Source organism: Arachis duranensis, chromosome 4 (genome assembly GCF_000817695.3).
Source record: "Arachis duranensis cultivar V14167 chromosome 4, aradu.V14167.gnm2.J7QH, whole genome shotgun sequence".
NCBI lineage: Eukaryota > Viridiplantae > Streptophyta > Magnoliopsida > Fabales > Fabaceae > Arachis > Arachis duranensis.
The window spans coordinates 115,634,180-115,650,579 of NC_029775.3; the positions used below are offsets into that span (position 1 = coordinate 115,634,180).

Here is a 16,400-nt window from a genome sequence, read left to right on the forward strand (position 1 = left end):
ATTTTAAATCTTAAATTTTAAATACTAAAATATAAAACTTAAATTTTAAATTTAAATTATTAGAAAATTAAGATTTATTTAGTTAATAAAAAATACAATACTTTTTATTTAATAAATAATATTTAAAAATGAGGTATATAAAATTATAAAATCTTCAATTGTCAATTTTTTATTATGCTTAATTTTGATGTATTGACAATATAAAATATTTTATATAATTATATAATTATATTTATTTTTTTAAATAATTATTCAGGTAGTTAATATAAAAAATAATTATTTTTATTAATATTGGATTACACACGTATAAAATTATTTTATATCGAAAAGCGCATCAAAATTAAATTATTTTTTATTTGATGTCCTTGTTACAAAAAATGCACAAATTGGGGAAAAAAAGCAAAAGAAGTATGGGGAAAAAAGTTCAAACGAGAAAAGAGGAAAAGGTACAAAATGCAAATATGAAAGTGTATATAGAATAGAAGATTTAGAAGATGATAAATTGATAATGATAATAGTAATCCGCTGTTTGAATATGAATAGCCCACTGAATACCACAATACCCATGGCCCCTGGTTTTCTTCTCTTTAACACTTCCCACATTCACCAAACTACCATTTCTCTCTCTCTTCTCTTCTCTTTTATATCAACACAACATCATTTCACAAACAAACAATTTACCCTTATCCCATTATTCCTCTCTTCTCTTCTCACTCTCCAATGTTAAACTTTTCCTAATCCTTTTTTTCACCCTTCTACTAAACCCTCCCAAGTCCTAAGATGATTCTTACTTAATATCTAGTATCTATCTACCCCTTTTTATTTTTTATTTTATTTTACCTCCCTCACTTCCCCTGTTTTACTCTGTTTTTTTTTTTTTATTGTTTACCTTCCTTCATAGGGGTCTCTGTTTTTTGCATTTTTCATTTCCCAATTTTCTTCCATACCCATTTCCGATAATAACATTCTCCACATTGTTCAATTCAATTCGCCTCGGATTACGTCCGTTTCCGTTCCAAAGTTCACTTTTTTAATCTTGTTCTGTTCTGTTTCTGTTTTGCATTTCTGAAACACCTTGTTTGGGTTGGGTTGGAACTTGGAATTGCGAATGGGGATTGGGAAGAACCTATCTAAAGGGAGTGAGGTGCAGAGAGAGACAATCACGAACAGCAAATCAAGGAAGAATCGACGACAACGTTCGAGGAAGATGATGATGTCATTGTCGCCGGGGGAGAAGCTCTTCGATACTTGCTACCAAGTTTTCGCCAATGGCGGACCTGGCATCGTTCCTCCACCATCCCAAATTGAGAACCTTCGTTCCGTTTTAGGTATCTGCCAAAGAAAGGAATTTGTTGTATTGATCGTATTGCACGTGTGAATTTTTTTTATTTCTGCCTTGTAGGTGTTTGTGAATTTGTGTGTGTGTGATTTTTCTTTCTGTTTTTTTAATTTATTGGGTTGTGTGTTGTTTTCTGAGTCGTTTTCCCCAACTTGGGCATGCTTCTAGTTCTAGTGTGTAATATAATTCAAACTTTGATATTTTAATCTCTCTTGTTTTTTTCCTCATGGGACTTTATTAATGTTTTTGGGTGGTGGGGTTTTGTGATTCAAATAAATATAAATTAAAAAAGCTTGATGTTCCCTAATATTATAAATATACTCACAAATTGCTGTTTCCAGCTTACTATATGATGTTGAAATCTTGAGTCTCATGTATGTTTATGAAGGGGACCATTAGCATTAGCATTAGCATTAGCATTAGCATATAAGCATATAGGCTATAGCATAAATCTAATCCATTAAATTCTTTTCAATCATGTATTTTGGGTAATCAAGTAAAATATCTGTGCTTTTTTTATTTCCCACCAACCGGGTGTCTCATTTTCATTGGACATCTTTGGTAAATAATTGTTGTGTAATTTGGATGTATTATATCCCTAAATTAGGGTTGTCCTTTAGTGGTAAAAATGGGTCATGTTAGCTGTTTTTGTAACAATTGAAAATCGCTATTATAGGCATGATATGATTATATGAATATGATAGCAAGTTGAATGTTTTTTATAATAATATAATTTAAATTTTTTATGGTGACTGTTAAATAGGTGAAGGAATAAATTGGTCGTTGACTTGAAGTCCAAGGCCTTAAAAACACTTCATTTAAGTATATGAATCATGCACATTTTGGATGTCAAAATAAAAATATGATAACTGTTGGATATATATAGGCAACTATTTAAATGAAGATGGCAAAAAAAATTTTTTATAAAAATATTTTGTTTAAAAATGTGACTTATTTATTTAGTCATATTTTAAATAAAAATAACACTTTTATAAATATTAAAACTTAACTATACAATTCATCATTCAAGGATCAAAAAGAAATAATTTTACACGAAGATAATTATAAAATCTTCGTTGCAATATCCATCATATATATATATATATATGTTTATGTTTATGTTTATGTTTATCTGAACCTAGATATAGCTATTGGTTATTTCACTATTCTGTAGTTATTTGCAATCAAATTCACAGGTACACAATCAGACACAGTAACTTGGACCACATTGGTTACATGTACAGCAATGGCTAGAATTGTTCTACGTTTTCATATGTTTTTTCTTTTCTTTTATATTATTATCTCTCATTCAAACCAGTTAAATTTGGTTATAATTTTATTTTCTTTTTGGCAGATGCAATAACACCAGAAGATGTTGGATTGAAGCCTGACATGCCATATTTCACTGTCAACAGTGTTCAAGGAACACCAACAATTACATACCTGCACATTTATGAATGTGAAAAATTCTCGGTTAGTAACCTATAGCCTTGAACTCTTTTCATGTTAAGAGAAATGCGAAAAATACTTGCATTATTTCTGGAAAATTTTTTTTCTAATACTGGATTATTAGGAGTGAATTTTCCAAAATGATCCAAATTATGTGTTATACACTCTTCTGGGCCTTTACAAAATGTCAATCACAATTTGTCTTTTCATAATAAATTTTTTTTTACAAATATCAATGACATTTGTCTTTTTATAATTAAAAAATATTTTTAATACAAAATGTCAATTTTCTTATAATTAAAATATTTTTATTACCAAATGCCAATGAACAGTGTAAAACATCAGAACGATCAAATATTCTTGTATTTTACCTTAAAATCACCCGAATGTAAAAAAATTAGCCTTATTTCTGAGTAAATTTATCCCATGTTTCAGACTTTCAGGAATATTTATAGCCTTTTATTTTAATTTACAATAATAAAATTTATATAAAATATTAGGGGTGTGGCTGTGAATATTTTTAGAACACTATTTAGATGTATATATACCAAGACCTAGGTAATGAATATTTTGCACCACCTTTTTATCTTTTTTTTTTTTCTCTCTCTCTTATCAATCACTTTTAATATCAAAAGTAGCAAATGTAAAAAGAAAAAAAAAATATACACAAAAATGGTGCATATAACTTCTTTTATTACTGTTAACGTTGATGTGTTGCTGTAACTTTATCATCATCATCATTATTATTATTATTATTATTACTATTATTATTATTATTGAAAAAGAAAAATGGGTTTGTATTGCAGATGGGAATATTTTGCTTGCCAGCCTCTGGGGTGATTCCTCTTCATAATCATCCTGGAATGACGGTTTTCAGTAAGCTTCTTTTTGGTACAATGCACATCAAATCTTATGATTGGGTCGTTGACATGCCTCCTCATATGCCAACCATTTTCAAGCCTTCAGGTAGTTAGTCTTTTCCTATTTATGTCTTTTCTATGTTCTACTAAGTCTTTTCACAAATTATTTATTTATAGCAATTTTCTTTTTGGCACAAAGACACCCTTTAACCAGATTTTAAAAAAAAACATTTATCTATATTTGAAGGGTATACTGTTTTCCTGTTTGATCTTGGTAACAATGAACCAAGACATTGATGCTACTAGTGAATACTGATCAATATTTTCATGTTCCAATTATGGCAGCCCAGACTCCTGAGATGAGATTAGCCAAAGTCAAGATTGATGCTGATTTTACTGCTCCTTGTAACCCTGCCATCCTTTATCCTGCCGACGGCGGCAACATGCATTGCTTCACGGCTGTGACGGCTTGCGCGGTTCTTGATGTTCTTGGTCCTCCATACAATGATCCTCAAGGCAGGCACTGCACATACTATCTAGATTTCCCTTTTTCCAACTTTTCAGGTATATTAATATGTTGATTATGTTCCCACTAAACTCTTAGTACTCATTAGTCATCACACAACATTAATAATTTGCACAAAGCGTCGCATACTCGAAAGACGAGAGATATTATTGCACCCAGTCTTCGAGCATCGGTTGAATTGTCTCCGTGTGACCTCAAGATTGCACCAGATTGTCCTTTTAGGCGTCGTCGTATTCTGTGTTGACATATATTTCAGTGTTATTTGCATGCGCATGCTTTTGTAGCTCATATCTCTTAACCTAACATCTTTTTATTGAACATTTTTGAAATTTCAGTTGATGGATTATCCATACCAGAAGATGAAAGCAATAACTATGAATGGCTTCAAGAGAAGGACAAACCTGATAATGTCAAAGTTGTTGGACAAATGTACAGTGGCCCTATGATTGTAGAGAGCTGAAGAAAGTGGAAGCAGCTTCAATGTTTCATCATTTGACGCCATCCTTTATCATATCCTCTAGTGAAAAAATCCTTTTCTAGACTAATTAGTCCCTTTTTTAAGGTTTTTCTAGGTGAATGAATGAAGGGTGGTGTCTTCAATCTTCTACAATTTAGTGTGTACATATACCAAAGACAGGAAAAGGATAAAACATGATGCTGCACTGGAAAATGAAGGCAAGAATGAAGGTGCAGATGCAAATTGAGCTAGTTTTTCGCTTTAGTCATTTCATTTTATTTTTACTTTTTTGAAAATGGTTTAGAGCTGAAAAGGGTAGTGTCTAGTGCTAAAAAGGGTCAGTTGTTTTTACTTATTTTAATTAGTATATGCTTCTTCTTCTTCTACTGTTAATGGCAATGGATGGTGTTGTGTTTAGTGCAATGTCAGTGCTTTCAAATGAATACTATGATGATTTACACAAGTTTTTGGTCTTTTTTTTTTTTTTTTAATTTATATTTAGCAAACTGTTGTTCTTTATGGTTCATAGCACTATTTTCTTGGTATTTGGATTTGACAAATAAAAGAGAACAAAATCCAACAACTATATCAGAAAAAATCTTTGTCGTTGTTAGTTGTTTGTTCTTTTTTAGTTGTCAAATTAGTGGCTAATATTTACTTATATTTTAGTTATGTATTTCTGGTTTGTTATTACATATAAGAGAATAAAATATTGTAGTATTTGAGCAATTAATGAAAAAAAATTAATGAGAAATTGATAATTTTATTTTTTATATTTGATAAGGTATGATAGTATAATAATTAGGTTAGATAAATATTTTAATTAAATTTATTTTTAAAAAATTTAAATTAATCATGTTATTTTTTATTATTTTTATGGCTAACATAAGAATTTATTAATGTAGTACGTTAAGTAATATTACAATATATATTTAATAGTTATAATTGATTATTAATATAATTAATTTATGAAACTAGATCAAATTAATCTCAAATTAAAAGATTTTAATGTCTTAAATTATTTTTTCAATTAAATTTTGATTTGATCTAACTTTATAAAGTTTAGTGATAAATTATTTTGTTAAAAAAATGTATAAATTAATATATATATATATATATATATTGGTTAATTTAATAATTAATTTTTTATGTACGTAATTTTTTAAAAAATATCCTTAATTATTTTCTAATATTACTGATAATTTCAGTTGTATAAATCATAAAAGAAAAATTTGTGCTATAATGTTTTCGTTGTATAAAATTGGCATTTTCACTCACCCAAAGTTTAGTCAATTTACATTTGCATGCCTTGTACCGTACAACCACTTGCAGCAACATTACCCGCCAAAACAGAAAAACAAAATCGTTCCATAGTTTTTAGTCTTACCAAAACGGATTTGGATCCATTAATCTCACTTTACAGAATAAAATATAATCTTTCACTCTTAAATAATTTCTCTCCCATTTTTTCTCAATTGATTTTGATTTTTGGGTTAGAACATCACTTGGGGCTGTTTTAAGCCGAAATCCAAGACTTAACAACTACCTAGTTTAGGCCCAATATATAAAGCAGTGCATCACACTCGTTATTACCTTTTATTTTATTTTTTGTTATTTTAACTATTTATAAATTTAGAATTTTGTGGTATGTGTTTAAAACAATTAGACTAACGATATAGCATCTAGTCACAAAAAAAAAAAAGAAGACTAATGATATAGCATCTAAATACTAAATGGAGCAAAACATAAATTTTGAAATGTCTTAAAACCTTAAAGAATATAATTATATCTGTGTTAAATAGTTTAAAAGAGGATTCAGGAAAATATATTAAGCTAAATAATTTCTCACTGCAATATATCACAAAAAAATACACTATGTAGGGTCAACCCTGTCATAGTTTTATGAAAATTCCTAGTTTACAATATATATATTTTTTAAATATAGAGGTTATATATATTTTATTAATTATTAAAAAATAAAATAAAAAATATTCAAAAATAGGACAGTATAATAAAAGGTGGGAATTTTTTAAAATAATACATTAAAGGTATTCATTCAATGGTGCATGATTGAAAAACAAAAAAAAATCTTAAAGAGGAAAGAATGATAAATTAAATTGAATAAAACTAAGAGTTTGTCTCATGAAGATGACGATCTAAACTGGGAGTTCTTTGGATTTCACGGAGCAACTTGACAGAGCTTGCTAGAATAGCAGACGGCATTGAAGTAGAACCTTCAAAAATTAACTGGTTGCGAGCTTTTTAACAGTTCCAGCAAATGATGGCAAGCAATTGAGTATTACGGTCAGCATTCTTCAACGGGTTAAGCATCTCTGTTGATGCAGTCCACCATATCCAAAATTCGTTAAGACTATGAGGGGAAAGACAATCACGGAGATAACTCTGAGACCATACTTCTTTAATTCTAAAGAAATCGATCAAACAATGAGTGACTGTTTCTGTTGCTTCATGACAGCAGGGGCATATTGGCGATATAGATGGGATGCAGTGATGAATCTGAGTAAGTACCGGAAGCCGGCCATGGAGAACTTTCTAGATAAATAACTTAATTTTGTGGAGCAAATTCAACTTCCATAGGTCATTATGCAGTCGACCATTTTCCTTACGTTACACAGGTCATGCACTAAAAATGTATACATAATCATTTGTTATAGTATTTAAAATAAAATTTAGTTTAATTATAGTATTATGTTATTTATTCATAATATATTTTTTAATTCTCGTACTGAGCATTTTTCGTGCATGATACGGGTCATTCACTAATTTTAGTGTACATGTAACATCACTTAAAGATAAGATATGATAATATAAGATGGTTAATAATTACATTTAAAAAAAAAAATTATTAAAGAATTGTGTACAACACATTACGTGCAGGTGAAAATGCAGGATTCATAGTTATTTTTGTGGGGACTATTTTGTTATACTTAATATACTAAAACGAAAAACTCATCAAACTACAAGAAAAATTTTTTAAGCAAAACGGTGGTCTTATTTTCTAGAACAACTCTCTGCAAGAGAAAAATCCTTCCATACTACTCAAATTTTTGTTGCCGAAAAATTGAAGAAGGCCACCACATCTATGACGAGAACTTAATCATTGATGGGGGAGGTTATGACACAGTTTACAAAGGAGTTTTAGAAAATAACACAGTTGTTGCTATCAAGAAGTCCAAAATAGTTAATGCTGATCAAATTGAGCAATTCATAAACCAAATGATGGTTTTGTCTCAAGTTAACTATAAAGAAATTTGTTGTTCTCATTTATAAGTGGAGGTCTCCGTTTATTTAGTTTGTTGATTTAATGTGAAGTCTACAATTATGTGTGATACATTTGTAATAAAAATATGAAAAATAGTGTGTGATATTGTGATGTACGTGTGATCTGTATTATATTAACTCAGAAGTGAGTTGATTTAGTATTTTTCTTGTATTGCACGGGTCATGCACTAAAAATGTACACACAATCACTTGTTACAATATTTAAAATAATATTAAATTTTATTATAGAATTATGTTATTTATTCATAATTCATTTTTTAATTCTCATGCTGAGCATTTTTCGTGCATTATACAGGTCATTCACTAATTTTAGTGTACATGTAAAATCACTTAAAGATAAGATATGATAATATAAGATGGTTAATAATTACATTTTGAAAAGAAAAATTATTGAAGAATTGTGTACAACACATTACACGCATGTGTAAATGCAGGATTTATAGCTATTTTTGTGGGGGCTATTTTGTTATACTTAACATACTAAAACAGAAAACTCATCAAACTACAAGAAAAGTTTTTTAAGCAAAACGGTGGTCTTCTTTTGTTACAACAACTCTCTGCAAGAAAAGAATCCTTTCATATTATTCAAATTTTTTCTGCCTTAAAATTGAAGAAGGTCACCATAACTATGGCGAGAACTTAATCATTGGAGGGGAGGTTATGACACAGTTTACAAAGGAATTTTAAAGAATAATACAGTTGTTACTATCAAAAAGTTCAAAATAGTTAATACTGACAAAGTTGAGTAATTCATAAATGAGGTGATTGTTTTGTCTCAAGTTAACCATAAAAAAATTTGTTGTTCTCATTTATAAGTGGAAGTCTTATTTTATTTAATTTGGTGATTTAATGTGAAGTTTGCAATTATGTGTGACACATTTGTAATAAAAATATGGAGGATAGTATGTATTATTATAATGTATATATGCCCTGTATTATATTAAATCATAAAAGTAGGTTAATATAGCATTTTATGTGCATTGCACGGTTCATGCACTAGAAATGTACACACAACTCTCTCTTGTCAATACTATTTGGATAAGCTTGATGACCATAGTTCAACTAAAGATTTATGGTTCTTTTGGTAGCCTCCGCCTATTGAAATCTTTTGTTCTAGTGGAGAGAACACACACACACACACAAATACTCCTATTAGGAGCGTTTCAACTCAAACTTTTTCTCTTATTTACAATTCTCTGAACTACACCAAAATTACACTCATAACTCTCTGAACTCTCTCAAACTCTCTCTCTTGCTCACACTATTTTTCTACTTTTTCTCTCCTCTTGTTCTGCTTGTGATCTCACTTTCTCTCACACCTTCACTGCTTATGATGAGAGGAATAGGTATGTTATTTATTGTTGTTATATTAGTCCTTGCATTAGTAGAAGTAGTAGCTATAAATGAAATTAATATCCCTTGATGGATGCCAAAGTGAATGTTATAGTCTTCAAATTTCATATCCATTTGGCATAGGAAATTAATATACCAATGCTACCTGTTTCTTAGAAGAATCCTTTAAACTTACTTGCAACAGTACTATTTTCAGTTTAATATGGGACAATAAGCCAGTCATAGCCATAAATGTCTCCAAAAGTCAAGTAGATATATTGACTTCTGCCATCAAAATTTGTTATGATAGTAGCTATGGTAATTCCGTTAGTTTTAGCTCTTCCAGCACAATCACAAATAGTCTTTCTTTCATCATTTCAAGCAAAGACAACCAGTTCATAGGTGTTGGTTGCAGTACTTACGGCTATCTTATTATCTACAATAACACAAGCAGTTATATAATGGGGTGTGTAACAAAATGTCATAACATGAGTATGAAAATCAATGACAGACATTGTTTTGACAATGGGTGCTGTGAGCTGGATATTCCTATCGGAACGGTCGCAATTCAAGTAGCAACCTATTTATACTGTAGCTATTCCTTTGTTGTCAAGAATGGCAACTACACATTTTCGAAAGACCACTTCGAGAATCTACCATTTAAGAGGCTCCTTGTGGTATTCGATTGGAGTGTTGGAAACGAGACGTGAAGAATCTCAGAGCAGAGGTACAACCACTTGTAAGTGAAATAGTAGATGTGTGGATGCAATATTTTTATTAAGAGAAAGTATAGGGATCCAATGGAGTATCTTTACAATGTGTACAATGGGGGTTTAGGGATGTTTGATGGTACCCAGATGGTTATTCTGGATAGTATGAGTGTATTGTGTTTGAGAAATTAGTAGTATTTTATCCTAGATGTTCATTTTTTAACTCATATTGGGCCAAATAAATAGCCATTATACACATTGTACAAATACTCCATTAACTCCCTAGCAAAATTCATTTATTAAACACTATGGTTGTAAATCATATTTACATAATAAATACTTGTGTTTTTGATGTCCCACCATCTTCTTTTCGTTCTTTTGAATTTTATTTATCTCATTCTTCTTCTTCTTTTTCTCTTTTATATTCTTCATTTATTTTTCTTTCTTTCTTTTTTCACAATTTTTTATTTTTTTTATTTCTCACTTTTTTTTATAAAAAGACACATAAATATGGATTATAAACAAACAACAAACATAATAATATTAATAAATATGATTTATACAAATTAATAAATATTTTTTTGTTGGTTCTCAACCACCTACACAAATCAATAAATATAATAAATAAATAAATAAATAAACATACATTTTAAACATATTTGAAAACATATTTATTTTTTCAATATGCATATTAGTTTTATATATGCCACATTTGTTGGGTAAAGAATAATAATAACGCAGTAACCAAAAAATAAGAATTAATTCATTTAAATTTAATTACTATTTAATAATTTTTTAATTTTAGTTTTCTGTTACCAAACTTTAGTTATTTTACATTGTTCTCTTTATGTGACACACTTAATAACATATATAAATCATATACTGAATCAATATCACTTTCTTTTTTTATCTGTTCCTAATTTTCTGCTTTTCTTGAGAACTTTCATTACTTGGTTTTTCATCATATTCATTTTTTTAAATATTCTTGATATAGTATCAGAGCTATTAAGTTACAACCATGGCTATAATCCTGTCTAATGCTTCTACAACCAAATACCATGCTATGAGTGTATTTGAGTGTATTTGCTATTTTTTTATGACTTTATAACAAACACAAATTTGATTATAAATCAAATCTATATTTATTTTTGGGATATAATCATCAACATAAAGGTTACAAATATCCTTTTTTTAATGGTAAACTCTATTTATCTCGTAATGTTATTTTTTACGAAGGCAAGTTTTGATACTTAACTCATTTTACTAAAACTATTACTAATTCTACTCCTGAATCTTTTAGAGATATTTTCTCTAATCACCAATTTATTGCTGTTCCAAGCTTTCAATCAGAATCACCTATTTCATCTTCACCTCCTACATCTTCTATACCAGCACCTACTCATCTCATTCCTCCCATTACACTAGCTGCAAATACACCATCAACCTCACAACAATCTTACACTTTATCTTCTGGACAGATCCCTATCTTTAACATTGAAATTCAACTCCCTTTCCCCTCCCCTCCCCCCTCACCTCCTCGTACACCACCGAAATTTAATTCACATCCAATAACTACAAGATCAAAATTCACACACTCTAATTCGTCTGCTAATCTCACTCACTTATTAGACTCTAAAGAGGATCTCTCTTTTCTTTATCATCCACCTAAAATTGTACAACAAGCTCTTCGACATCAACATTGGAGAATAGCAATGGAATCTGAATATACATTTTTAACCAGATGCAAAACTTGGGAATAAGTATTGTCACCCTCAAATGCTACTATCATCGGTAGTAAATGGGTATTTGCTGTCAAAAAGAATCCACAAGGCCACCCAATTAGATATAAAATCAGGTTAGTGACAAAAAGCTTTTTTCAAAGAGAAGGAGTGGATTTTGATCAAACATTTTCTCTTGTGATTAAGCCACAAACGATTAGTGATGTGATTTCTTTAGCATTATCCGAAGATTGGCAAATGCGCTAATTTTATTTTGACAATGTATTTTTCAATGGAGAATTGCATAAAACAGTCCTAATGGAATAACCTCAAAGTTTCTCAGCATCTAACACTCAACTAATTTGTACCCTTGAAAAAGTCATATATAGCCTCAAACAAGCACCAAGATCTTGGTCTCTAACTTTATGAGCCACCTTGCAATAATTTGATTCTTACAATACTAAAATAGATTTCTCATTATTTGTAAGACATACATCAAACTCTATTACTCTACTAAGTGCTTATGTTAATGACATCTTATTAACATGGAATAATCCTCAAGAGTTACAGTTTTTCATTGACAAACTAAACTCTATTTTCTCTCTCAAAGATCTTGGTCAATTTAGTTATTTTCTTGGCTTAGAAGCTACATTTATTAATAATCAGCAACTTATTTTAACACACAAAAAATATATTATTAATCTTTTAACCCGTACTAACATGTTAATGGTTAATGCAATGCCAACCCTAATGGTATCCTTTTCAAAACTAAGTTTACATGATTCTGACCCATTTAATTATTCCAAGTTGCATAGGTCCATAGTTAGAACATTAGAATACTTGACTCTTACAAGATCAGATCTCACATATTCAGTGAGTAAGGTCTGCCAATATATGCATAACCCAACTATCAATCATTGGAGAGCTATCAAACAAATCCTCAGATATATAAAAGATACAGTTGATCAAGACTTAGTGTTTAACAGTTGTACTAACTTTAGACTTCTCTCCTTTGCTGATGCTGATTGGGGAGCAGATTGTGATGATCGAAAATCAATCACTAGCTATTGTGTTTATTTAGACAATAATATGATAGCATGAAAAAGTAACAAACAGTATGTAATCAGTCGATCCATCACAGAAGTAGAATTTTGAGCATTAGCTGCAGCACAATCTGAACTTGCTTAGCTTCAAAACCTGTTAAAAGAGTTATTCATAGCAATACCAATTCCTCCTACCATTTATTATGATAATCAGAGTGTTTGCATGCTTGCAGCCAATCTTATCTTGCATAGTAAATTCAAACACTTTGAGCTAGACCTTTATTTTATAAGAGACCAAGTGACTGTTGAAAAGCTATTTGTCTCCAATCTTTCAGTAGACCAAGTAGTTAATATCTTCACTAAAACTCTCTCAATCATTCCGTTTTTCAAGTTTTGTGATAAACTGAGCGTGGCTTTAAAGCCCTCTCTCAATTTGAGGAGAAATGTAAAGAATAATAACAGCTAAGTATCCAAGAAACAAAAATTGACTCATTTAAATTAAGCTACTATTTAATAGTTTTTTATTTTAGTTTTTTGTCACCAAATTTTAGTTATAAAATAGTAGTACATTATTCTCTCTATATAACACACTTAATAGCATATACAAACTATATACTCAATCAATATTACTCTCTTTTTCTCTCTATTCTTGATTTTCTGTTTCTCTCAAAAAACTTTTGTTGCTTGATTTTTCATCGTATTCATTTTTCTTAGCTTGAATATTTTTTTATATGTTGATTTAGATGAAGCTATTTGTTATATGGACAAGTGTGATAGATAAATTTTGGTTTTTTAGTGTAACAATTTCCTCCCTAATAGATTATTCAACAATAATTTTGTAAAATAGTGCACCGAGAAAATTCATATTTTAAAAGCCACGCCAAGAGAGAATAAGAAAACTGAATATAGGTATACTAAATAATGTTTAATTTATCTTCTGGTTAAAGAAAAACAAAATTCAATAAAAACATAAAAACCTTCTCAATACATTATTAGAAAAAAGTTCAACTAAAAAATAAAAATTTTTCAACTAAAATCAGCTAATTTTTTTAATTTTATTTTTTAATTAAATTCTAAATCTTGAATTCTAAATTTACTCTAATTAATCCTAAATTCTCAAAAAATAATGAAGGTTTAAAAAGGTAACTCTATAATAAAAAACTTGATTGACTACTTAAAATTAATATATATATATATTCATGACTATTTATTTCACCAAAGTTCAAACTTTGTATTATGCAAAAATAAATGAGGACACGGTTACACCTCAAATCACATGTCCATTCGATTATTCAAATAAAATTATAAGCAAAGCATATCTAAACGTTGACCTAATTCCCTAAAATAAGCTCAACTTGCATGTAAAAGTCGCTTGTCCAACCAATTATCTATGACTCTAAGGTGACGCAATTTAACAACCATTCAAATTATATGTATACTATTATTATATTCATAGATGATATCATGATAGATCCCTTCAAAGTCTCTTCAGATATACTATAAATTATTAGCTTAATTAATAAATATTCTTGTTGTTATAAGTTGAATCTTTATTGATTATGTAATGAACTTAATTATTATCATTGCAGTACCATCGAGATTACTAAAGTCTATCTTCAATCACAGGGATTAGCTAAACATAAAATATACGCTAACCCTTCATTATAACTATGCATGTTTCTGTTCTGTTTGAATAACTCTCGGGCTTTGTAATTTAATTACTAAAATTTTCCTATTTTGCAAGCATGATATTCAAGACTTCAAGTTCTTTTTCCTTGATGACAACGCCAAGACATATAATCTACGAAGCATGGATAGTTTATTGAGTTGCTGTATCTATACGTAGAATATATTTTAAATACAATATTTATCGATATTTATCGCGTATTTGTTGTGTTCAATTGTATCTTAATAAAAAATAAAATTTTTTTCTCTAGACATGTTTGAACACACCTAAATACCATCATGTGTCAGCGTATCCAGTCTTATTGTTAACATATATTCTTAAAATAAATTTAGATATAATATGTATTATTATTTATTAAAATAAAAAATATTTTAAATATTTGATATAATTAAAATAAGACACTAAAAATAATTAAAAAATTAATTTATATTTTAATATCAATAAAATATCAAAATATTATTATGATTTATCTAAAAAATGCTTTATATTTTATATGTATGAGTCTCCCCGTATCTTATATAATTTTAAAATTCACGTATCAGTATGTCTCTTGTCGTGTCGTGTCTCGTGTCCATATCAGTGTCCATGCATCATAGGATATAATTATTTATATGTATCTTTTATTTATTGATTTAAATTTTTTAAAAAAAATAATTTTATAATATTATATTAAAATTTTCATAATCTAAAAATCTAGAATTTGGCCTTTATTGACTTTAAAAAAAATTATTTTTTAATATATATGGAACAAATATAAAAAAAGTTTATATAAAAATTTTTACAAACTTAAAATAGACTATTACATAAGAGAATATGTTAGCTAGAAATACAATTATTTATGTATCTAGATCTTTTAGGGGCTAACGTGCTTGTCAATCATAGCTTTTTATTTGACCGCGAGCTTCCAATAATTATGGTAGTGAAATTGAGGAGTGGAATCTAAATTTATTTTATTTTATTCTAGGTTCTAACCAAACCTTACTTAAAAACTCGAATTACTTAATGGCCAAATGACACGAATAAATATATCTTATTACATTTACACCATGCATGGTCCATGGATATATAATTTTTTATTAACATATTGACTTCATCATATCATATCATATGCTATATTAATTAATCCAGCAACAATCATTTGGAAGGTGATATTGATAATAAATTCAATACTTTATATGTTAACAAACATTATTAATAATTTTCAAGTTGTGAAAAGTTGATTTATCATTTAGACTCTCAATTTATCATTCAGACTCTCATATGGACATTTTAATTTGCGCTTTTAACTAACTATATATAGACTTTATAATTTATAGTGATATCATTTGAAGTATTATTATAAACTTATAATTCATATAAACAAAAGAAAATTAAAACTGAAGTTAATATAAATGATCGTCGTGCACATTGTATAAAAGTCTTCACCATGATCATATCTATCTATAATTCTATATATATTATAACCATATCTTGGAGCTGTGGTTTATTTTATTAATAACATTATTATAATATTAAAGTATCAGACTGCACGCATGTATATGTTACATGCAACAACACAACATAACATAATAACTAATACCAATTTTATAATAAACTTGTACATGTTAATGCAAACACTTATGGCGTATTTTAATAATAAGAAATATTAAGTGACTAATTATTTTTTCTTATTTTTATTCTAAATTTAAACTTATATTAATCTTTTTTCATTTTCTTATTTTAATTGTCTACTAGACGTTGCATTATTCACATGGAAAGCGGGTCAATGGCAGTGGACAGCACAGCACAACGAAAGTTTAAGGTCACATTAGAAGTGGATATTTTTATTCCCTAATAATGTGGTTATTTTTAAAATGATATTCATGTTGATTTATTTATAAATAAGATGCTGATCCCATTGAGAGTCATTCTAGCTTATTTAATAATAAGTGATGCTGCGTGGTGAGGGTATTTTAGTAACTCAATTTAAGTAAATT

General features: G+C 28.6%; 1 protein-coding gene across 1 annotated transcript; it reads left to right on the forward strand.

Moving 5' to 3' along the window:
* Nucleotides 1-687: 687 nt before the first annotated feature.
* LOC107486741 (plant cysteine oxidase 2) lies at nt 688-5,054 on the forward strand (the record flags this gene model as incomplete). Its single annotated transcript, XM_016107310.3, is given in 5 exon segments — nt 688-1,328; nt 2,694-2,812; nt 3,595-3,754; nt 3,994-4,212; nt 4,510-5,054. Coding segments are annotated over 5 exon segments (843 nt in total). The 3' UTR covers nt 4,635-5,054.
* Between the last annotated feature and the right edge of the window lie 11,346 nt (nt 5,055-16,400).